Source organism: Gracilinanus agilis, chromosome 3 (genome assembly GCF_016433145.1).
Source record: "Gracilinanus agilis isolate LMUSP501 chromosome 3, AgileGrace, whole genome shotgun sequence".
Classification (NCBI taxonomy): Eukaryota; Metazoa; Chordata; class Mammalia; order Didelphimorphia; family Didelphidae; genus Gracilinanus; species Gracilinanus agilis.
This window is the reverse complement of record NC_058132.1, coordinates 530466797-530492772: the sequence shown is the minus strand read 5'-3', so window position 1 is coordinate 530492772 and position 25976 is coordinate 530466797. Positions and strand designations below refer to the sequence as shown.

At 36.3% G+C, this 25976-nt stretch overlaps 1 protein-coding gene across 1 annotated transcript in view; it reads right to left on the bottom strand.

Annotated features, from left to right (window-relative positions):
• ABCC4 (ATP binding cassette subfamily C member 4) overlaps positions 1-25976 on the bottom strand; it is a 288067-nt gene that overhangs the window by 18361 nt on the left and 243730 nt on the right. The window contains exons 23-25 of the mRNA XM_044669348.1: positions 14296-14385; positions 3778-3950; positions 3369-3474 (exon numbers count right to left, since the gene is read on the bottom strand). Coding sequence (XP_044525283.1) covers positions 3369-3474; positions 3778-3950; positions 14296-14385 — 369 coding nt within the window. The remainder of the gene's footprint in view (positions 1-3368; positions 3475-3777; positions 3951-14295; positions 14386-25976) is intronic.

The following is a 25976-nucleotide window of genomic DNA, read 5'->3' as shown; positions in this document are numbered from 1 at the left end:
CAGAGAGTTATAAAATGGTATATACCTTTAGATCCAGCAAGAGTACTGCTGGGTCTGTTTCCCAAGGAGATCAGAGAAAAAGAACCCATATGTTCCAAAATAGTTATGGCAGCTCTCTTTGAGGTGGCAAAAAATTGGAAATTTAGGGGATGCCCATCCATTGGGGAATAGCTGAACAAACTGTGGTATATGATTGTGATGGAATACTACTGCATCAAAATAAGTGAAGAGGAGGCTAATTAAAAAAACAAAAACTTGGAAAGAACTACACAGGATAATGAACAGTGAAATGAGTAGAACCAAGAGAACATTATACAGTTACAGAATTAATCACAAACCCCTGTAAAGTTGGTATCATAAATATTATACCTCCATTTTACAGATATGAAAATTGAAGCCCACATTGCTGAGACATTCTATCCTTAGGTCTATTGTTCTTTCTATTATACTATGTCATGTCTCAAAGCAGACAGTCAATCTACCTGGCCTTGAGTTGTTTTTTTGCTTTCCATATTATTATGGGATACCAAACAATTTTTTCTAACTAGCATTTCAGCTTCAATCATTTATCAAGTGACTGCTCTGTGTTGGGCCCTGTGCTAAAGACTGGGTATAAAAAAGAGACAAAAGATAGTCCCTGTTCTTAAGGACTTCACAGTCTAATAGGGAAGACAAAGCAAACAAGCTACACTGGATAAACAGGAAATGATTAATGGAGGAAAGGCACTAGAATTAGGGTATCCAGTAGAAGATGGGATTTTTAGTTGGGTCTGAAGTAAGCTTGCAAGGTCAGTAGCTAGAGATAAGGGAAAAAGTATTCCAGGGATGTAGGACAGCCAGAGAAAAGACTAGAAGATAGAAGATAGGGGCTGTCTTATTCAGGGAACAGTAAGGAGGTTAGTGTCCCTAGATCTGAAAAGGTGGGAGGGGGCTAATTGAGGAAGGATTTTGAACTCTACATATTTGATATTGGAGAAGATAGGATGCTACTGGATTAGGAGCTGGATGACATGGTCATCCTTTGCAAATGAAGCAACAATTTTGTTTCCATTAAAAATGCTTCCTTATACCTTCCTGTATGTAAAAGTTTCTTTGAATTGTTGGCAATGGAGACAGGTTTTAGCAACTAATACTACAACTTCCCAAGCTGGAACTGATCTTGCTTACAATAACTTTCTAAACAACTTCCCATCCCTACATTCCCCACTCCCATTGGGTTTTTACAGCATTGTTTTTTAATGTTAACCACTGTTTTTGTTTTTGTTTTTTTATCCAGAAAACCTGGGAGTCAAATCTCTCCAGACATTTTTTTATGATGCAAAAGGGCAAAAAAACGTGTCCTTGCATGTGGTGGTAAAACCAATAACAAAAACATCTAGATTGTCTCAATAAGGGATCATGAAATTACAAATGTGGAAACAGTGTTGAAGTACAGCTTTAAATAATTGACCCTCAGTTGAGGCTGTTTTTTCTCTAGGTATAAATTATATGTTTTATTTTTTCAAAGAAAACATTTTGAAAAAGGGCTCTTGTCTATGAAGAGATGAGTGTTGTAGGTGAGAGGGTTGAGTCTAAGATTATGAAATCACATAGCTGACAGTAAAGAGATAACAAAGGACAAAACAAAACACAACACCCCAAAACAATGACTGGGACCCCCTTTTGGTTCTGAACATTTTTTCTGTCTTAATTTTCGTAGCTGTCTCCAGCAGATGATGACTAAAAAAATCCCATGACTCAGACAAAAATATAATGGGATAATTTAAGAATTCTCTTCTAATCCTCCCTTCTTTATATTTCTTACACAGGGAAAAAGTAAAGCAGAGACTGGGGCATACTGGGATTCCGAGGCACGGCTGCTTGTGCTATTGGCTAAAGAGAAAGCAGGTCACAATTAAGTAGCTAATCCCCAAACTACAGCACAGGAGCTGTCTTCAAGGGAGAGATAGTGGTATCAGGAGAAAGAAAGAGGATTTCTAATTTGTCTGTCTTGCTCCACTGTTTTGTAGCAACTAAGCAAATGAGGAAGATTAAATTAGCTGTCATTTATGACTCTACTATGTTAAATAAAGTTAAAATAGAGAGAATGACTTTATAAATTGGCATTCTAAGCCCAACAAATCAATGGCATTTAATGAACCAAAACTGGGCAAATCCCTTTGGAGAGCCAACATATAAACAAAGCTATTAATTAGGTCACAGTTATTTCCTAACAAGGCCCTTTGTTTGATTTAGTTAGAGTAAACAAAACCATCTCCATCCTTCTTTGTGGAGAGGTATTCACCAGTGAAGCAAAATTCAATTATTACACCTTAAACACTTGTGATTACATGACTTTATTATGACAGTGATGCTGGTTAGCCACTTCATTAGAACGCTCCACTCTCCTAGTTTCAACCTGAGGCCAGGAGCATCAGCAGCTCCGAAACTTGACACAAAAGCCTCCACGTTCACATCAAGTGACGTGGCCTGAGAAGAGCTCTTCGGGAGGGGCCACCTAGATGCTCCATGGCCCTACTGCCCTGGGGAGTGATGGGAAAATCACGACTTCAGAGTTGGCATTACTTGGGTTGTCTGCTAGGATGCCATCATCAATGATCCCAACTAGATGCTTAATGGGAAACAAGGGCACCTGGCTAGGGTTGATAAAGCTGCCTGAGAAGTCAGCGGCGAGTGGTCAGGAGTATCTTTGTAAGGAAAATACTGGCCTTCCTCCATTCCATTTTTTCCTCCTTTTCATGTTAATCAGTGTGTAGTCCTGTAATACATGCTTGTATAAGCCTGAAGAAAACTATATCTGACCCAATGTTTATCAAGGAAGAGGATCTGACCACAGCCACATAATTTCTTTGAGGCTTTACCTGTTTGATTTTTTAATTGGCCTGTAATAATCAACTTATCACTTTACTAAAGTTTTGATAAAAAAAAAAAAAAAAAACCCCGGAAGAAATAATGAGAAGCCATGGGCTACAAAGATGAATGAATGTCAGAAGTTGCTGTGAGCTATGATCTTCTCTGGAAAACCAGATAGCATAAACGGAACAGTCAAACTGGCACCATTAAAGGCCTGGGTTTAAATCTTGCTTTTAATATCTATGAACTGTGTCACCCCAGGCAAGTCTTTTCTCTGGGCCTCAGCATCCTCATCTCTAGTAACAGAACCGACCTCACAGGTTTGTTGTGAGGATGACATGAGACAAGGTCTTTAAAGTGCTCTTAAAACATTCTATAAATCCTGGCAAGCATGTGTTGTCTTTTGTTCAAATCACCTTCTGTAGGGCTTAGACTGAGATGAGGGAACATAGGAATTCAAAATGGCAAATGAAACTGAAAATAAAAAAAAAAAAAACAATATAGAGTCTTCTTACCATAATCTTGTCACTATCGATAATAGTATTTAACCTGTGTGCAATGGTTAGCACAGTGCACTGATCAAACTTCTCACGAATAGTTTTCTGTATTAATTCATCCGTTCTGAAACACAACAAAAATAACTCAATAAAGAAAAGAAAATACCAAAGGAAAAAAGAGAAGACAATAAAAAAGTAAATGATATTTTAGTTGGGGAGAAGAAGGGCATAAAAATTAGAAGGAATGTTTCTACTTTTTAAAACCAAAATTGGGAATGGAAGAAAATGACTTAGAAATATTTTTCATAGGAAGGCAGAAAGTAATTTTTATCTGGTAGATGGTGGCATTTCACACCATGACACTTTTATCATTCATTTATACTATTTCCAATGTTCTACTGTAACAGGAAGGCCCTCATATCTGTACCTTGGATCCACATTTGCTGTTGCTTCATCAATAATCAATATTCGATTTTTTCTGAGAATAGCTCGGGCAAGGCAAACCAACTGTCTTTGGCCCACGCTAAAATTGGACCCCGCTTCTGCCAACTCAGTATCCATTTTGCCTGGAAGATCCTCTATAGCTTCTTTAAGTTGTACCTGCAGGGAAGTAAAGGTGAAGGATGACTTTTTAAACTAATTCTTACTGAAGAAATAATGTCAATCAGCCATGTCATCTTCAAAGATTTTTTTTTACTTCTGGAGACATAAGTTGCTCGTGTCATCCCTAGCCCACAAATGTTTTGAGTGACTACGAGGGTTACTCCCAACAGTTAATTACGAGGCAGAGTATTGACATGTCAAGACAAACTTTTTTTTTTTTAAACTCTAGAGAATAAATGTAATGGGAACTTAGATACTTCTTATGACAAATATCAACAAGCATAACACTTATTTCAAGTCTTTTTACAAGTCCATTCATGATTCGATCATAGGCTAACACAACCCATGCCAATTCCATTTTGGAACAGGCACTATTAGAATTCCTTAAGTTCAATGTTAGAAAATTTGTTATGTTTTATTTGAAAAGTAACTTCAGGGCCTGTGGTTTTCTGGGTATCTGTATACTTTGACAGATAGATTAATATACTGAGTGGCTTCAATGTGTTGGCCAAATAGACTTTTACCTATAAATAGATCATTTTTAAGAAGAAAAAAAAAAGGTAAAAACCTATTTCATTAGATCTACTAACTGATTTCTTTGGGGATTTTTTCCTACAAATTTTCGTCCCATCTATAAACTTTAAGTAATAATTTAACTTCATCTCTTAAATGATTAACAGATTCAATTCCATAATATATATCCATTTTAAGCAAGGTAGTATGCTAGGCAATAGGGAATAAAAGAAGACTACATTATCTCTGTCCACATGAAAATTAAAATATAATAAAGTATTTTAGCTTGGTAAATCTGGAGTCTATCTTTCAGGTTTAGATAATATTACTATACTTTATTTTTTCCAACCCAAACCAGAGTATTTCTGTTTCCTCTCTGGTTCTCCCAGAAATTATCCATCCCTCATGTTGGAAATGGATTCCCCTCCTGGGCACCACCTGGCTCCCTTCAAGACTTGGCCTGGCTCAAGTGTCCCTTTTCTTGATCTTCTTAGTGATTAGTGTTCTTTCTTTCTTCCTCAAATTATCATATAGATGTATCTCTCTTAGTAAAACATAAAATTCATAAGGGCAAAGTTTGTTTTCTACTTTTTCTTTATATTCCTGGTGCCCACTAAATAGTTGATGGATTAAGGTGATTTGATCAGAAATGTATCAGATATAATGTATACAGATAAGCATGAGAGTATGAAGTAAAATATGACAGAGGTCTAGACAAGGAAATAAAGAAATTAAAGGAAGCAGAGATTAAGAGGAAGGGGCATCTGATTTGTCTTGAACAAAGAGCACAATAACAAATGTTTGCATTTTTATCAGTTAGTCAATAAACATTTAGTAAGCACTTACTCTATGCCAGGTACTGGTCTGCTCTTAAGGAGCTCACAATCTCATGGGAGAGATAAAAAGCAAACAAGTATGTATAAACAAGTAAGCAAACATTTACATAGAAGCAAGAAATAATTAAAAGAGGGAGGGCTCTAGAATTCCGAGGAGTTAGGAAAGGCTTTAGGTAGAAGATGGGATTATTATTGGTAGAGGATATAGCCCTTTTTGTAAAGCACTTTACTTATGTTATTGCATCTGATGACATACAACATCTATGAAATAAGGAGCTATTATTATTCACATTTTTCAAGTGAGAGGACTAAGAGTAAGAGAGATTAAGTGGCTTGTCCAGGGTCAATCAACTAATGATTAAGTGTCTGAAGGAGGAACTGAACTCAAGTTTTCCAGACTGCAGCACTCTATTCATTGTTCCAACATGGCTACTCTAAGGAGAAAGGTAGAGATGGAGAGATATATAGAATGAATTTCAGGCATGGGGTTAATTCTTGTAAATCCAAGGATGTGGATGAGAGAGCTGGAAATTGCAAGAGAAAAAACTGGCAATAGGGGGAAAGAAAGGGAGGGAAGGAGGAAGGAAAGAAGGAAGGAAGGGAAGTGAGGAAGGAAGGAAGAGAGGGAAGGAGGAAGGGAGGAAGGAAGGGAGAGAGGAAGGAAGGGAGAGNTATACATAATAAGGTATACCATATTGTTCTGAAGTTAAGTATGTCATTCTAAGCTATACGGACAGTTGGCTTGTTTATGGTAATTCTACCTTCATAAAATTGTGGTTTACAGGTAACTAATCTCTTAATCTCCAAGAATGATTTCATGGGCTACCACTGGTGTAATGGCACAGGTCCATGAATATACGATTTGGAAGAGAGGTTTAATAGAGCCATTAGTCAATTACAGTTCAAAAACTCAACAAACATTTCTGAAGTGCTTATATATATACATGGCCCTACACTAGGTGCTGGGGCTGAGAAGGCTATAAAGATACATGTCCCTGAGGAGTATACATAACTATATATGTATAAGAAGTCGGATGGGCCAACAAACTTCAAATGAACAAACCAACTAGTTAAATAATGGTGACAACTAAAGCGTCCAACAACTAAATGATAAATAACAAAACCCAAGAGTGTAAAGACAAATTATTCTTTAACCATTCAACAATAGCTATGAAATGAAAAAGTTCATCTTTAAAATCTGCTTTGAGTCAGTTAGACTCAGAGTTAAAACTCTAAGAAATGAAAAAGTGGGGTTCAATTTAAATGATTGACTGGCTGATTATTTCCTCTAGTATAGAATATTTTGAGTTGTCCTCAAAAATGTAAAACCCAGTGGAATTGCTCATTAGCTATTGGAGAGGGGTGGGAGGAGGGAAGGGAAAGAACATGAATTGTGTAACCGTGGAAACAAATTCTAAACTAATTAATTATTTAAACTTAACAATTAATAATAAACTTAATATAAAAATAATAATTAATAATAAACTTAATTTTTAAAAAATGTAGTGTGATATAGCAGAAAGAACACTGGAACTGGCATGGGATATTGTACCTCCCAAATTAAAGAAGTATTTTAGGTCAAACTGCAAGCAAGAAAATTCTTTTGCTCCCTTACATTCTTGTGACTCCTGATAAGACCCTGAGAGGAATATTCTCCTTGGGTAGTCCTTTAGATTTGAGATAGATAGAGTGATACACCACCAGGCTATGCCTTGATACCATTGGGTTGTATCTAAGACATCCATCTGTCCTCTAAACTAGGGGGGTCACCCCCTATGTCTTCAGGTAAACCTCTTCCTCCCCCTTCCAGGCCTCAGTCACATCTTCACTGCTGAAAAGCGTATAAAGACCCCAGACTTGATGTCCTCTAAGAGACAGCTTTCTACCTATGCCAGCGACGGCAAACCTATGACACGTGTGTTAGTAGCCATTTTTAATGACAGAAGTATGGAGCTGCATGCTGAGGATGAAACATTTGCTGTAGTGTAGACACTCTGTGCACTATAGATGACAATTCTACCTATATTAATTTACCTATTTTGGTTTATTAAATGTAGTTATATATTACAATTATACATTTTTGTTATTTAAACTATAAATATTGCAAAATTATGGTTTTTTTCTCAAAGTGACACACCACCAGAGTCATGCTTGGTTTTTTGGTGAATTTTGACACACCAAGCTCAAAAGGTTGCCCATCACTGACCTATGCTATCCTCCTGGTCGGATTTAACATGATCTTCTAAATTAATAAATTTCTCTTTTTATTTTTAAGCTAAGTTTCAGAGTGTTGCATTCTTGCAAAGGGTATCCTTTCCGAACCCAGGGGGTTCACCTCAAGTCCCCCACAACAGAACCTCCTGGTTCTTAATCTGCATGACTGTAGGAGTCATTTTACCTCAGTTTCCTTATCTGTAAAATGGCAACTAGGTAACACTGTAGATAAGAAATGCTAGGCCTGGAGTCAGGAAGACCTGAGTTCAAATGTGGTCTCAGACACTTAAGTCAATTGACCCTGTTCGCCTCAGTTTCCTCATCTATAAAATGAACTGCAGAAAGAAATGGCAAACTATCCCATTAGCTTGCCAAGAAAATCCCAAAAGGAGTCAGACACAATTGAAAAATGATGCACACTAGCACCACTACCACCAAAATAGTTTTAATATCTAGGAAAGTAATTTGCAAACCTTAAAGAGATATATAAAATATATAATTATATAACAACATATATGATACAACAATTTTCTTTTAATAAGAAAGAAAAAACCCAAATTAAAAAAATCACAGGGATAGGAGTATTGTGTTAGAAATTACATTGAATTCTAGCTCCTAGACTGGACAAATTCAGTGTTTCTGGCACCCTATTCACAACATTTTTGGCTTCATAAAATCAATCATCGAAGTCTTGTACTCTGCTGGTGTAGTCCTTTTAGAGCCCAGAGTCACAAATATGGAAGTAACATTTTGAACATCTCTACAAAAATTGTTTGGGACTGTGAAGTTTCATTAAATAGCCTTTCTTCTTTCTCTAGGAGCCATACAGGAGACAATACAGGGTAAAATGATATTCCTTAACATATACTAGGAATAAATTGCTTTCTCTGAACTGACTAGGCAATACCCACTTTCAAAAGTAAAAATGAATTGCAGTATCAAAAGATTCATCACTCCAACCACCATGGATGGATGGGAACCTATGGAATTTATGGAGGGCTCCAAGGGAGTTTTAGAAACTCTATAAGGTAATCCTTGCTATATTATTTATCATCAGAAAAGACTTCTATAAGTTTAGGCTAAATCTGTGATCATGACAATTATTTTCTAATGTATCTTAAAGAAAAAGTGTGAAAAAGTAACTTATATAATAGTGAAGTTACAAGGTAGGGAGTGAAGCATAATAGATAGGCAGCGTACATGAACACAATCTAGATGCCTACATTCTAGTTCTAGCTTTGACTTTAATTAGATGTATAAAACTAAAGGCTGCACCTTTCTTCATCTGAGTTTTTTTTAACATATTACAGGTATTTGTGTTCATGTCTTATATCAGAACCTCCTTGAGAGCACAAATTATATATTTTCATTTCAATAATGCAGAGTACAGTGTTTTGTAACAGTGGAGAATTCATAATGAGGCTGGGCTAGGTAATTTTAAAAATTATGCCCGTTAGTTGCTTTTTCTTTTTTAAGTTGTATATTATCAAATGCCCCTAAATTTTTCATATAGATTTTATTTTTTTCATCTATATGTTTTCTTGAAATTCTCTATATTACCCTTGTAGTTCTCCATATTCCTCTTAAGTTCTGGGGCATAAATTGCACCAAGTACACATGTTTCCAATTTATATTCCTGAAAAGGGGCATAAAAATTGAACTTCTATATGTCAAATTACATTTTTAACTAAATTTCATCATATATTTTGAAATGTAATGTTCTTTAAAAAATTCTTAAAATGTAACAAAATTATATCTGTAAAATATTTAAAGATTTTTCACAATACAAAGAAAACCAGTAATTTTATAATGAGACATAATTAGTACTATTCAAAATTAACTGCAAGTAATTCTATACTTTCTTTAACCTTTCATTATCCTCAATAGAACTTTAAAAATCTCCCTCTTTTGGTTCTGTTTCCCTAGCTTGGCTTGGCTCATTCTGCGCTTTAAGACTCCTGTATCCTTTTGGACCTTGTCATGCTTTGGGATTCATCTGCAATTATTGAATTGGGCACTGGAGATTCAAAGACAAATATGAAAGTCTTTGCCCTCAGGGATTTTATACATTCTATTGGGTAAGACAATGTGTATCTGGATACAGACCTATATACATACAAATATATACTTGTACACATTGTTTCTCATCTGCTAAGATTAGAAGGGCAGTGATAATTCTAAAAGAATGAGGGAAATTCTTAAGAGGTGATGGGCTTGGAGGAAGAAATAAGTTCTATTTCAGTTGTATTGAATTTGGATGTCAATCAGATATCCATTTTGAAATATCTACTAAGCAGCTGGTGATAAAGGACGACAGCTAAGGAGGAAGACCTGACGTGGATCTATAGCTCAAGGAGTGATGGAGATGATAACTGTATTCTTGGGAGCTTATGAAGTCATCAAAGCAGAGAATGTAGCAAAGAGAGCACAAGACAGAGCACTTGGGATATACCCATGATTAGCAAAGGAATCTTAGAAGGTATGGCCAGATAGGTTCTAGAACTAAGATAATACAATTAAATGAAAATCCAGAAATAAACATCTTAGAGGTTGGTCAGCAGCAACTGACAAATGCTTATGGAATCCATTAGAATGAGTCCATTAGACTTTGACAATTAAAAAATTATTGGTAGGACAGTTTCTGTTAAATCATAAAGTTGGGTGACAGATTCCAAGAGTGGAGAATTAAGTGAGAGGCAAAGTGAAGATAATGAATGGGAATAAGCCTCAGAGAGGGTAAAGAATATGGCTGGAAGAGACTGTGGAAATCACCATGTCTAACTCCATAATTTTACAGAGGAGGAACTTAAGTCCAACAGAGGTTGAGGGACTTGCCCGCAGTTATACAAGATGAGTTTGAGATGTTCATCCAAGGGCTTTTTAGGTATTAAATATGGAAGAAAAGGGAACTTGGGGTGGGTGGCCTCTATTTTCTCAGTAAAGCAGAAGGAAAAATCTTCTATTGGAGAGAGATAGGAAGTGCTATGAGAGGCTTGAGGAGAAGAGGGGTCTGGAATAGTTAGAGTGGGGAATGCAATAGAGTCAGTTCGGGAAGAATAAAAGGGTCTAGTTGAAATTAGAAACTGAAGGAACTAGTGGGAGTAATTGAGACTCTGTTCTACCTATGAGGCGAATTTAGATTTTGTGTAAGACAAAACACATTATGACAAATTAATTACCTAATACATGCACAGAGCATTGTGATAGCCAACAGGAGCAGATATATAGTTTAAATAGGTATTGTCCTCATCCTCATGGCACTCACAGTCCAAAAGGTTGGGGATGCAGTATAACTACAAGTAACTATAATTTACAACATGGGCTTATGTTATGCATGATGTGCATAAGAGAACTATAGAACCAAACTTCAACAAGAGCTCTAAGAGGGAAGATCATCAGTAACAAGTGACAAGAGATAGGATCAGGAAGGTTTAATGGATTTTGCCTGGATTAATTTTATTAACTGGAGAGCCTATGGGTGTTTAGTTATGAAACAAGTTGTGAAATCATTTACCTGCAATTCATAGTCTCTTAAGGTGTGTATAACAAAAGCAGTACCACTACTGAATAAATATATATCCAATTCACGTGCAGAGACTGATGATCTTAAATATTTCCAGATGGTCAATTACCTTCCAAATATAAGATGAAGTAATGAGTCTAGATTTAGGGGGAAAAAAATCCCCAAGTCTTCTGGGAAGTTGGGTGGATGTGTAAAGACTTATCATAGACACACCTCCAGAAAACAAGAATTACAGGTAAGAAACTGTCTGGCCTCCAAAGTTGGCGGTACACAGTAGAATCTTATCCAACACATTAAAATTTCAGAGATATCCCTAGAAGGGTAAAATGAGTGACAACTATCTTGATGAAAGAAAAAAACAATGAGCTGAAGAAATGATCAAACTGGCGCAGTCTACTTTATGAGTACATTGTTTATTATTCCTCTATTTTTGTAAAAGAAAAATTACAAATCATTAAGCCAAAGGTAGTCCATTTTGTAGAGGATAGGGTTTTAAGACTAAACTAACCACCTTTGTTTTTCAGTAATGTCCAACTCTTTGCGACCCCATTTAGGGTTTTCTTGGCAAATATACTGGAGTAATTTGCCATTACCTTCTCTGGCTCATTTTACAGATAAGGAAACTAAAGCAAACAGGATAAAGTGATTTGTCCAGGGTCACATAGCTACTAAGTGCCTGGGGATGGAATTTGAACTCCTGAAGATGAGTGTGCCCAACTCCAAGCCTGGAGCTCCACCCTAGTTGCTCATCTTGTTTCTCTGAGGTTAGTCTATTATTCTTGGTGTTTATTGTGTTCAAGGATGTGGAATGGCTTAAGAACAGACCTGGTTCCAAGTCTCACTTGTGATATACACTGGTGGTTTGACCCTGGGCAAGTCATTCAACTTTTGAGTGACACAGGCCTTTCTGAGACTATAAATTACAGTCCAATTGTCAAACTGAACTTAGTGGAAGTTACTGTACAGCAAAATTCCCCAAAATATTTTCAGAGGTCCTGACCAATATGGAAAACTAATAATGAACTGGGATATTTTTTGAAATAGTTCCCTTTTTAGCCTTCCAAACAGTTTGATTTTAAAACTAGAAAAACAGTCTCTTCTCCCACTATGAAACTAGGTTGGGTCTGTTAGGGTTAAAGATATATCACTGGGCTAGCTTTTGTTGCAGTCAGGGTGGAGACCTGTTCTTTGTTTGTCTGTAAACAAGAACTTAATTACATAATGAAATCAGTGAGCTAGGAAGCAGCCATTTTGGCATAGGAAAAGGACCTTGACTTCCTGAAAACCCACCTCTTCTTGTGATTGAGTTCTGAGTTCACTTCCTGTGTGACTGTTCTCCAATCAGAGATGTCTTGGGGAGGGACTGAGTGATAACATCAGAAGGGCTAGCTATTGGCTTAATGTTGGCTCATGTGACAGGAAGTCAGCCCCACCCCTTTTTTTTTGGCTCCACCAGCTCTCCAGACTAGCTGTTTAGCAGCTCCCACTTCAGTCTGTGCTCCCTCTGGCCTACCCTGGCTGCTTGGGCCCCTATCAGGTTTTTAGCCAATGGCTACTTCAAAATCTTGAGCAGTCTTTAAAAAATTAACATTTTAAAACTAAAAATATAGCCTTTAGAAATTTCACTTACACCAAAAACAAAACAAAACAAAAAACCCAAACAAAAAACAACACCCAAAACCACGCAAAACCAAAAGTAATTTCTTTCTTGTGTACCTATCTTCAGAATATTAAAATGTCTAATCCTAATTTCAGACTGCTAACAAGTATTACCAGCAGCTTTTATAAAGCAATTTATTTTTTCTGTTTTGTGTTCTATTGTTTCTGATTCTTCTTTACCTAATCCCTTCCACGGACTGACCTCACTATTTTTTAACTATATTTCTGATGATTGTTGTTTTATTTCTTTGAGGTTCACCTCAGAATGAATTCTGTGCAAGTGTTTTGTGTCCTTTGGTAAATTTATCCTTCGATATTTTATACATTTTTGTAATAATTTTTAAGGCATTTATTATTTATCTTGGATTTTGTTATTTTATGGAAATCTAGCTGGTAATTGAATGTTTCTTTTATAGATTACAACTTTGGTGAATCAATTATCTCATTTAGTATCTTTGATAATCCCTTAAGATTTTCTTAGTAAATTATGATACCAGCAAATAAGGATAGTTTTATCTCTTCTTTACCTATCACTATATACTTTCAGTTTCTTTTTCTTTTTTTTTACTGCTATAATTGGAATTTCCAAAATTATATAAAAACAATATTGGTGAGTTTATGCATCCTTCTTTCAATCCTGTATTTTTTGAGGAAAGTTCTCATGCATTCCTGTTATAGATGAGGGTTGCTTTTGGTTTTCATTACTTTTTAAATTAAAAAAGGCCCCTCCATACTAATACCTTTTGGGTTTTTAGCATAAATGAGTATTATACTTTGTCAAAAGCCATTTCATCACTTTGGAAATAATCATGTGGTTTTGGATGTTTTCATTTTTAATTTAATTAGGTCTTCTATCTTTGCATCCCTGGCATAAATCTAAATTGGTCGTGATGAATATTCCTTTAATGAGCTTGCTTTAGCCTTGACAGGATTCTCTGGTTTAGGTACAGACTATATTTATCTTAGAAAAGGAATTAGATAAGAGTATTTTGGAATTTTTGAGAATAATTTGTATAGTATGGGTATTAAATGTGATTTATAAGAATTCTGATAGAATTATCCATCGGGGTCAGTTTTTTTCCTTTGGTAGTTCCTTAAAAGCAACAATTTTCTTTTTTGATATTCAATTTGGTCTTTGTTCAATTATTTCTTCAGCTGATTTTCTGCTCTATTGTTTTTAATAAGATTGGCTAAAAGTTAATCAATTTTATTGGTACTTTCAAAGTATTTAGTTTTATAACTTCTATAACTTTTATTTTGTTATTGTTTTTGTTTCCTGTTTATCTTTTTCTCTTCTAATTTTAAAAATCTCTTCTTTCATATTTATTTGTTGTCTCACTAATGTTTAAACATGTACCTTGAGTCCATCAATCCACTCTTTTTCTTTCTTTCTATTTAAAAAACCGTGTTTTTTAATATGGAATAGTTCTCAGAGAAGGCAAGGCATGAGGATTACTGGGAGAAAATTATAGTGAAAACTTATTTAAAACAAACAAATAAAATAGAGTATGTGAACAAGTAAAGCTTCCTCTCAGACCTCCCATTTTATATAACACCATAAGCATAAACTAGAAATAAAGGGAGTTTTATTAATTACCTCTTTCAAGGCATTCCACAATTCTTCATCTGTGTACTCATCGAAAGGATCCAAATTTTTTCTCATTGTTCCCGTGAATAAAACAGGTTCCTAAAATTCCAATAAAATTACTATCATTGTATGAAGTAGAGTGAATGGACAAAGATTTATTCATTTATTTTAACAAAGTTTAAAATATAGTATAGCATAAAAATGGTCACTCCCTTAAAGTGACAAAAGCAAGTGAAAATGTACACCTTCTAGAATTGCTTTCCAGAATGCAAAAATCAAGTTCTGGATAGCACTTATACTATAGATAGCTAAATAGCAGAATACAATTAGGAGAATAAAGAAGAAAAAAGGGTAATAAAATATCCATTTGTTTAACAAATATGAAAAACACAATTCAGTTATTTGATGAACCTCGCTTCTAAGGGTATCAATAAAAATCAATAGTACATCCAGGTGTAGTATCTGGGAAATATGAATAACATGATTAGTTAAGACTTGTGACTTGAGGGGAAATTGCTAAACATCATTACACTTGCATTGAATGATAAACAAGGACATTTTCCCCACTGGTAAAAGATATTGTTGGTATGGGGAGTAGTCTCCTCGACTAATACAACTGGGACTTTCTGTTCCTGCCTGAAGGAGAAATGAACTAATGAGAATGCAGCACCCTTTCTATTAAGAGACTTAAGCTGATATCTCCTTTATCTTTTCCATTCATCCACCGGGATGGATGCCCTGCTATTATTAACCATAAGGGTGGGATAATATGAAAACCATTTTGAGGAGTGTCATGATCAAAGTATGTGTGTTTAAGAACTCACTTCTGAACTTCAGGAGTATTGAGGATCAGATGTAACCTTGCATTATATTTCTTTCCAGGCCCCAGTGATAATGTAATTTAAAAAAGAAACCACTATGAACATAATAAAGCAGATGATGTGGCTCCTTTAACATTTTCTCATAAGGTATAACATTAGACAAGTGGCATATGAAGGAGTGGGTAGAAAAAGAACAGAACAGGCTCATTTCAGAGAGGCAATGGAGTCCCTGGGTGTAGAACTTCACATTTAGAATGAGTGAGGATTAAAAAAAAAGGTTATATAATTTTATGGAGCTTCACTATTTAGTCTGTCTTTCATTGTAGTGGTGTTCTGAGAGACAGCCCCAAATATTCCCTCTGTTTTCAGAGAAGTAGGAGCCTGGTGTAGGGGGAAAAGTGCTGGACTTGAGGCCAGGACCTGATTTAAACCACAGATCTACTCCCAGGTGATTCTGGGGAATACTTCAATTTCACCACTTGCAAAACAAGGAAGTTGCAATGGATCAGACGTTCTTTATCTGGACTCTCAGGAGATCAGTGGAAGGATTTTGGAGTATTTATAACTGTGGAGGGGGACCCAGAACAATTCTGAGGGACTTATGGAAAAGAACACTAACCACATTCAGAGGAAGAACTACAGGAGTGGAAACAGAAGAAAAACAACTGCTTGAACACATGGGTTGAGGCAGACATGATTGGGGATGTAGACTCGAAACTACCACCCCAATGCAACTATCAACAATTTGGAAATAGGTCTTGATCAATGACACATGTTAAAACCAGTGGAAATGCACATCAGCCATGGGTGGGGGGAGCACGGGGGGTGAAGGGGAAAGTAAGAGCATGAATTATGGAACCATGTTAACTTTTCTAAAAAATAAATATTAATAAATGTTAAAAAAAAGCATCAAAAGTCAATATCAAAGACAAATAAATTATCACTCCCTCTCCCCCCCAAAACAAACAAATAAATAAATAAACATGGATGGGGGAAAAATTACATCTTTATTTTCATTAAACTCTAGCTGAAACATAACATTCTCTCCAATTATTTAAAGACACTATTTTGAGATGGTGGTGGCACAGTGGATAGAGTGATGGGCTTGCAGGAAGATATCTTCTGGAGTTAAAATATGACCTCAGACACATAATAGCTGTGTCATGTTGGGCAAGTCACTCAACCCTGTTTGCCTCAGTTTCCTCATCTGTGAAATGAGCTGGAGAAGGAAATGGAAAACCATTCCAGTATTTTTGCTAAGAAAAACTCCAAATGGGTTCACAGAGAGTTGGACATGACTGAAAAACAACTGAAATCAGAGGCTTTACTTGTTTATGAATGTAGGCAACAAATATTATTTTGGAGAGTCCACAGACTTCACCAGACTGCCAACCAGGTCCATGATACAAAAAGAACCCATGTTAGATGATCTGGCTGTAAATATTTGTTTCTTAAACCCTTACCTTCTGACTTTGTATCAATTTTTTTTGTAAATATCCCTTGGCTTCTATTTTGAAATCAATACTATATATTGGTTCCAACGCAGAAGAACAGAAAAGGCTGGGCAATGAGGGTTAAGGGACTTGCCAGGGTCACACTAGTAGGAAGTATCTGAGGCCAGGTTTTAAGCCAGGGTCCTCCATCTCTAAGCCTGGTTTTCTATCCACTGAGCCACCTATCTGTCCTCCTTAGTATCAATTCGAATACAGAAGAATAGCAAGGGTCAGGCAATTGGGGTTAAGTCACTTACCCAGAGTCACAAAGCTAGAAAGTGTCTAGAGCCACATTTGAACCCAGGTCCTCCTGAACCCCAGGCCGGGTGCTCCAACCACTGTGCTGCCTACCTGCCCCTTAGCTGTAAACTAATTATCATCTTAAGGATCCTAACACAAGTTCTTCTATATGGATCTTTTGTTTAAAGAGAAAAATAACTACCAAGAACTTCCTTTATAATATTAAGCCCTTTGGGAACAGGCCTTGATAAAATCATCAGTAAGATCATTTCTCAATTTAAAAGAAATCTTCATTTTTATCATAAACTCCATAAATATGAATATTATAATATACAAAGAACAAAATAAATTATATATGAAACCTTGAACTTTACAGTTTGTTTTTTTAAAGGAGTGTATATTACATTTAACTCAGAAACAAAAATTACCCTGTTTCCTTGTGTCCCTTTCTGGACTACTTCTTGTTCTCTTCTGCATATTTTTTAATACTTTATTGACCACTGCTCAGTTTCTAAGAAGCCCAAGAGAATAAAACAGAGAGGTATACTGTTCCTTCTAACTATAAAAATAATGCCAGAAAAGCATTTCATAGTTTTTCCTATCAACCTGGATTTAGGATTGGTGTTTGTGTGTGTGTATACTGACAATAAAGATAGATGGTGTCGTTACTGAAAAATATGTACTCCTAAGCATAGGACAGGAATTTAAAAGGCCTTAAATGAGTCTGATAGCTGGCCATAATGAATCAAGAAACAAATGTGATGTGTAGAGAAGTACTGCCTTTTAAAAACATATATACTGATTGTGAATCATGGCTCAAAATTACTTTTGGGAGAAAAAAAATGAATTTTTTTTAAGTGGACCAAATTATTTTAAAATTTTATCTGTGATCTCAGGGATAGCCTACTATTGAATTCTATAGGACTAAATAATTCATTCTCTCCTTTGTGTCCACAGCAGGTTTAACTGAAAGCAACTTGCACAAGTGTCTAGAGAAAGAAGATGAGAAGTGTCTTTTATGGGTGCCCATGTTACCCCACACCATTTGGTGACATTACTTGCTCTACTGAGGTTCTTTCATGGGCTAGCAGTAGACACAGAAGATTAATGAATTAACCTTTTGGTGTTCCATTACTGCCTTAACCCTATGGTTCCCTGAAGTCCCCACATCCATCTCATCTTTACTGTTGGCATTACTTGGAGTGCCTTGTTTTTTCCTCAAATGAGTTCTTCCATTTCCCTATTTTATCTGTTTAATTTCCCAGTGTCCAGATAATGAGAAGAGTTATAATTTGAACTTCAGTGAGAGATTCGAATAGGTTTAACGTGGGCAAGGGGCAGGTACTGGGTTCAGAGAACTTGAAAAGGAGAGATTAAAATGTCTATGCTTCCCAATAATTACAACTGCCTGGGTTAAAGGAAATGACCATGTATAAAATCGATATCATTTTGCTTACCTTTTCAATGAGGGAGGGTAGGGAGGGAAGCAATTCAGAATTCAAAATTTTAAAAAGAATGTTAAAAATAAATACATAATAAATTTATTCTTAAAAAAGGAAAGAAATAATCACTAACATCATGATATGAAATAAAGTGCATCTCAGAGCACTGCCCAAATAAATATAATATTAAAAAAAATGCTTCTCCTAAATAATATATTCTCATCTGGCAGCTAAAAACAACTGTTTCTGAGGGAAACAAATGGATTTCAACCTAATTACAAAATTAGATTCTAGATGTCAACTGTAAATGAGGGGTTTTTGTTTTTAGATCTTTTAAAAGGGTCTCCCTCATAAAAGGAAGAATAGCTTAAGAGTTTGAGAACCTTAGTAAATGGAAATTCTGGAAATCTGTGATTTCAAAAAATGGAAAAGTTTAATTGTTTGTCCCATATATAAACAACTGACTCCCAAATGCACTTCAGGTTCAGTCCTTCTTGGGCAAGCATCCTAAATTTGAAAGGATGATTCTTTTTATGCCTTGGGGACTAGGGAAGGGTGCTGGCACCTTGGCCTTCAAAGAGATCAGGGTGGAAATTCTGGAACTAGGTTGAATTTAACAGCTGCTCAATCTGTTTCTATTGTAACTATGAATCACAACACCACTTTCTTTTTTAAAAGGTTTCTGGTTTATTGACTCCCAAATCAGGTTGTCTTAAAGAGAAATTACTTAAATGGATTTTTTTTAAAAGTTCACTATAATCATAGTATTTCTCTAAGTTGTTCTCTGTCAACCTGAAAAAGGAACCTCGAATCAATCCCTCTTGCTTGACTTAACAATATAAAAACAAAAGAACAAGAAAACTTTTGCCTAGTTATGACATGTCAAAGATATTTATTTCAATTAGTAAAACTTCCATCAAAACCTGTTGAATGAGAAAAAATGGTTTAATAAAACATTAGCTGATGGAAGAAACATTTTCCTTTAAATCCAGTAAGTAATTTAACAACATGTGTTTTAATATGCTGATATGTTTTATATATGTCGCTCATTTTATTTCCTACTTCATTCCACTTTCATAGGCTTGCCAAATAAGAAATCCCATTATAATGTCTTCATAAGGGTAATAAAAGTCCTAACAGTAGACATGTACTGCAAGAGCTGATAAGGGTCATTTTTAATTATTCTTTCTGATAGAAATTATTATTTAAAATAGCTGTCTTCAGGAGAAGGAGTTAATAACCTAACCCTGTAAATAAGTGTTGTAAAAATGCTTGCAGCTTAGAAAAAGGCATACCATTTGTACAGAGGAGATTTACACAGAGACATACAACCTTCACGTAGATGTAGCCAAAATTTATAAGCATATGCCAGGGCACGTTCTTAAAAAAAAATCTGAAGATCTATTTTTAAATTGTATTTGACCATCACTTTAACTTAACTTACACTCAACATGTGGGTCAAAGGGGGAAAAAGTAGCCTGATTCTGTGTGGCATATATCAGACAATGCCAAATTTGTCTTTTAATGAAAATTCAGAGGATAAAGGTTAAAAAAAAAAATCCCTCTGGATGCTGTGGTAATTTTGTCCTTTGCAACTAAAGCAATACAAACCCACATTAGAAGTGTTATACAAAATGGCCACTTTGAATCAAACAGTTTAGTGTAGAAAACTGATAATCCTTCTACACACAGAAAGCCTCAAAGACCACAGTCTTTAGACCTTTGTGTGCCTGGCTAGAAAACAAGCCTCTCATTATCTCAGGAAGAAATTCTACCTACTAACCTTCAGACACTTAAAACCCACTGGGACCACTCTGAAAACCGTACAACTGGTTCCGAACTAGCAAGATAAAAGTAAAAACATTTTACTTCACCTAATCATTTTATGTTCTAAATCGGGAAACTTCCCTCAACTAAAATACAAGAATAAAGAGTGGACATCTCTGCTGTTTGTCAAGTGTGGGGAAAGTGAAAAAAATTATATATTGAAAAAATTTTCCTGTTTCTCAAGCCTGAGGAGCTTAAGTTGAGTTCACTGTTTTCAAATGAAGGAAATCACCTGAAATCACTCTATACAGAGGTTGGGTTTCTGCCCCCCTTCTGGCCCACTCAATCCTGTAGCCTTTGAGTGAACTGATCATCATCCATTTTCAGAAGAAAAGGACATTGTGCATCAACAAAAGAAAAAGAATTTAAGTCCATGTAAAGTCCTTTTTGATACAAAAAGGTCACTAACTCCCGCCAGTGGTTCCACTGTGCATTAATGAAGCCTTCAGTGTGCAGAAACAAAGGAGGGCTGCATTAGGCTGCCATCCAATTGTATTTCTTTGCTCTTAATAGCATACCCACCTCTTTCTCTTTGGGTTTTGTTCTTGAAAAGAAAAAAGGAAAACCAGGTAATAAAAAGTGGTTTTGAAGAGAAGCTGCTCTTGTTAACCTACACACTCTCACCCCTCTCTCTCTGTCTCTCATCCCCGCCCTCTCCCTGTCTCTGTCTCTCTTGTCTCTCTCTGTCCTTCTCTGTCTCTCTCTCCATCCTTCTCTCTGTCTCTCACCTCCTCTCTCTCTCCTTTCTCTCTGTCTCTCTTCTCTCCTCTGTCTCTCTACCCTTTCTTCTCTCTCCTCTCCCTGTCTTTCTCCTCTACCCCTTCCCTCCCTCCCTCTCTGTCTTTCCCTCTCCTCTCCCACTCTCCCTTTTCTTCTCTCTCCCCACTCTGTCTCTCTTCTCTCCTCTCTCTCTTTCCTCTCCCAGTCTTTCTCCCTTTTCTTCTCTCTCCCCACCCTTTCTCTCTTCTCTCCTCTCTCTCTTTCCTCTCCCAGTCTTTCTCCCTTTTCTTCTCTCTCCCCACCCTTTCTCTCTTCTCTCCTCTCTCTCTTTCCTCTCCCAGTCTTTCTCCCTTTTCTTCTCTCTCCCCACCCTTTCTCTCTTCTCTCCTCTCTCTCTTTCCTCTCCCAGTCTTTCTCCCTTTTCTTCTCTCTCCCAACTCTGTCTCTCAAAAAAAAAATCTGAGAAATATGCAAAATGGTGGAACTGTTTTAAACAAGACAAAACAAACTAGCTGTTCAAGAACCTCTATAAGTCACTTAAAAAAAAAAACCCAGATGCAAAAGCCACAAATCAATTAAATAAAAAAAAATCTCCATTGTAATCATGATACAGAGCCGCCCTTGATCTGCACCAGCCCTTAGGGTGCTATTCATAAATCCTAAATTTGCATGGGATTACTCTCCATTTGTAAACAGTTTCTTTGTGCAATAGGATAGGAGTCTGAGCAGCAAAGAATTCATCCAAAAAGTTTTGAAATACATTTTGCCAGATCCCTGTCAGATAAGTCAGCTACTCCCAGAGTGTAATTTCACTCCGGTGTTCTCTTTTGGAAGCTCACTTAACTCCTTCTGTTCATGACCATGTTGCAGCTGGAATGAAATAAGATGTACATAAAAAAGCAGCATCCTAGAATAGTTATGTGACTTCTTCTGGAACGCCACTGAAAACATAGGAAACCTCGGGATTGACACTCCAGCTCTCCAACCTCCAGAACCAGTGATCTTTGTTTGGATGGAAGCTCAATTACCTAATGGATCAAATGCTGGACATGGAGACTGGAAGACCTATATTTAAGTCCAGCCTCGGACATTGAGCAGTTTAGAGACTCTGGGCAGGTCACTTTAAATCTCTGTTTTCTTTTTTCCTCATCTTGTTTTTAAAAAAAAAAAAAAAAAAAAGCAATGAGACCTCACTGGAAAAAGTGTGAAAATCAAAGGAGATGACAGATATAAAGCACTTTGCAAACTTTAAAGCTATAAATGCAAGTGGTTAATTCTTCTTTTCCTCTATTTTCGCAAGATTAAACTCGAAATACACACAGATGGATCCCTTCTTTGAGAACACATCAGCATCGCTCCCACTGAGTGCTCTCTCAGAGGCAGGATGACCAGCATCTTTCATAGGCCTTCTCTAGCCTCACTTCCACCCTTCTCTTTTCTTCTCTCTGAATCTGTCTTGTTAATGAGCCAGAAGAGAGAAAGAGATCCAGCTGAGATGGTTAAGCTTGGGAATCCCCATAATTCCCATCCTGGAGAACCAGGAGGCTGTCCAAAAAAGATTCGCTTTAAACAAAATAGCATTGTTTTCTTATTTTGATGCTGCCCTGAATGTTCCAAATTTCCCAGGGGAAAAAAAAAAAGGAAAGTGGAAACCAAGGCAATGATTTCTAGCTTTCAAGAAAATGGGCTTAAATTTAAGGTCTATTCTCTCTCTGATCCCAGGTACTCATAAATTATGGCATTTATTCCCATGATGCCTCTTTTCTCTGTCATTAGTAGGTCTTGCTCTTATCACTGAGGAAACCAGATTTTGAGATTCTGTTAAAAATTCCTTAGCCCCTACATTAGAGGGGGAAAAAAGGAAACTATCAGAGATTCTATTTCACTCAGAACTCAAATGAAACTTGTTTACTGCAAAAATGCCCCCTCCCACCATGGACAATGGAGACAAAGTGCCCAACTGTCCAAATGTTAGGATATCATTAGAAAAGAAGACAGAGAACAGTGGAGAGACTGCTTCTGGGAAAAAAGTTAATTATTCAATGTTTATCTTATAGGTTCTGGAAGGTTTCAAAAGGAAGGTAGTGAAGAAATTAAGGGAAAATATTTTGGGTAAAATATCTTAGCACACTGTAGAAATGTGAGGGGAAAAGAGCAGCAAGATGAGTGGAATCAGTCATTGAAAGAAGTGAGGAGGTTGATCCAGAAACAGCTAGTTGGCTGAGTCTGGAGTTACTGACTCATCTTCCAGAGTTCAAATCTGGCCTTTAGACACTTACTAGCTGTGGGATGCTAGGCAAATCACCTAACCCTGTTTGCCTCAGTTTCCTCTTCTGTAAAATGAGCTGGAGAAGGAAATGGCAAACTACTACAGTATCTTTGTCAAGAAAACCTGAAATGGGGTCATGGAAAGTCAGACACCACTAAAACAAATGAAGAAGATCAAAGAGAAGGATAGTGGGAAGAGCCTCAGGTTGGAAATGAGAGGAATTGTGATGCTGTTTGGTTACCCAACCCCCTGGGTGACCCTGGATAAATCATTTAACCTTTACTTAACAATTACTTTGTGAAAGAAAGGGATTGGACTAGCTGAGAGCTCTCAGGCCCCTTCTGATTCTAAATCAATGATTCTATGGTAGGGTTCTATGGGGCCATTAGAACACCAGAGAGAGCAAAGGAAGGGCTTGGAGGACAAATATAAAGAAAGGGGATTTTGTTCATAAAAACATATATTAAAGCAATACTACTTTAAAAGAAAGACAATATGGCTTAATGTAAGGGTGGACAGCATGTTGGCCTTGTCATCAGTAAGACTGGATTCCAAGCTGTGTTTGACACATTCTGGATGTATGATTGGAAGCAAATCATTTAACCTCATGGTGTTAAAGAGAAGATGCAGATGTGCACTTGACAAAGGGTTTATGTTCTGGAAAAGGACTACTAGATCTGTGGATAGAAAAAAATAAACTTGACAATAATCAACAAGGGGTAGAGAGGATCATAGAAAATAAAATGGATAATTTGGGTTACATAAAATTTTACAAGTTTTTGCACAAATTAATTTAGTAAAGCTAAGATTAAAAGGGAAACTAACCAAAACCAGCCAACTTTGTAGAAAATTCCTCCAATAAAGGTCTCATTTCCAAGATATATAAGAAACATATTCAAATTTGTGAGAATAAGAGTCATGTGAGCCATTGCCTGAATGTCAAAGAGTCTAATGATATGAAAAGGCAGTTCTCTATGGAAGAAACACAGGCTATCACAATCCATGCCTTATGGGGGGAAATGCTCCAATACATTACTAAAGGAATATAAGTTAAAGCAATTCCAAGATTCTAATCATACCTATCATTGTGGCAAAGATAGCAAAAAAGGAAAATAATAAATGTTGGAGGAGCTGTGGGAAAACAGGAACATCATTGATACATTGTTGGTGGACCAATGGATGGGTAAAACCTTTGGGAATTATGTACAAGAAGTTACTACATAATACATATTCTCTGACCCAACTGTACCACTATACCATTGCTAGGCTCACACCCAAAAAGAAACAGAAAATAGAAAGATATCCTATACGTATAAAAAGAAATTTATAACAGTTCTTTTTGTGGCAGCTAAAAACTAGAATCAAAATGGATGCCCATCAATTAAGATGGGTAGCTTAGTAGGTTGTTGGTATATTAATCAATAAATGTTTATTAAGCTTCTACTATGTGTCAGACCCTGGACTAATCCCTAGGGATACAAAAATTGACAAAAGGCAGCCTCAGATCTCAAGGAACTCAAAATCTGATGAGAGAGTCAACATGTAAACAAATATTTACAAAAAAACCTATGTATGGGATAAAGAAGAAAGACAATGGAATAGAGGGGTTTGGGAGAGGCTTCATATAAAAGATGGGGGTTTAGTTCAGAGAAATGAGGAGGGAGAGCACTCTAGGCAGAAGGAACACCTGGAGAAAATACCTGGAGCCAAAAGATAGAATTGTGGAATGGCCAAGGGGCCAAAGTTGCTGGATCAAAAAGTATGTTGTGGGGAATATAGTGTAAGAAGACTGGAAAGTAGGAGGAGGATAAGCTCTGAATGTCAAACAGAGCTTTTTACATTTGATACTGGAGACACAGAGCTTATCTGACTAGGAGAATACACAACCTGACCACCTGGGCTTTAGGAAAACCAACTTTAGGGGCTGAATAGAGGATAGAATAGAATGGAGAGAGACCTGAGGCAGGCAGATGCACCAAAAGGCTATTGCACATATGAATGTGATATAATACCACCATGTCACAAGAGATGAGAGAAGAGATGATTCTAAAGAGATATGGAAAAACATGAACTGATATGGAGTTGGGGAGTTGAACCAGGAATACACTTTACACAGTAACAAGAACATTGTAGATTTAGGATATAGCCCATAAGGGGATTGGTTTTGCTTAACTATATATATTTGATATAAGGATTTATATTATATTATTATATTATTTATTATTATGTTATATTAATATTGTGCTATTAATATATTATATTATTATACATTATATTATAGATAAAGGATTTTTCTTTTTCTCTTTTTTCCCCGCAATGGTGTGAGAGGACAATGAGAGAAAAGATAGATTTGTTAATTAAATCAACTTTATTTATTTACTGCTGACATTCCTCTTATGTATTTTCTGTAGTTCTATCAAAAAACAAAAACAAAATCACTTATTTTTTGTTGCAGCCATGTTACCTATAGGGAATCATTGCTTATTATCCCACCTATCATTTTAATAATCCATTCCAGAATTTTCCCACGTAACAAAGTCAAGCTCACTTGCTTTATGTTTTGTCGACTTGATTCTCTTCAAATTTCAGAAAATCAGCATCTTTGTTTTCTTTCCTGAACTTTGGTTCAGGATCTCATCCTTTCTTACTTGCATTAACAGCCTCCCTCCTTTCTTCCACTCTCAACACATCATTCTGGGTTTTCCTATGGCAGTGGTCTTATCATTACCACCGCCCTACTCAAATAACCTTTTTTGGCTTCCAATCTCCATTATGACAAAATACATAGTCTTTTAGCCTGTCTCATGAGGCCTATCACAATTGGCTCCAACCTATCTTCCCAAACTTATTAAACATTTATTCTCTTTAACACACTTTG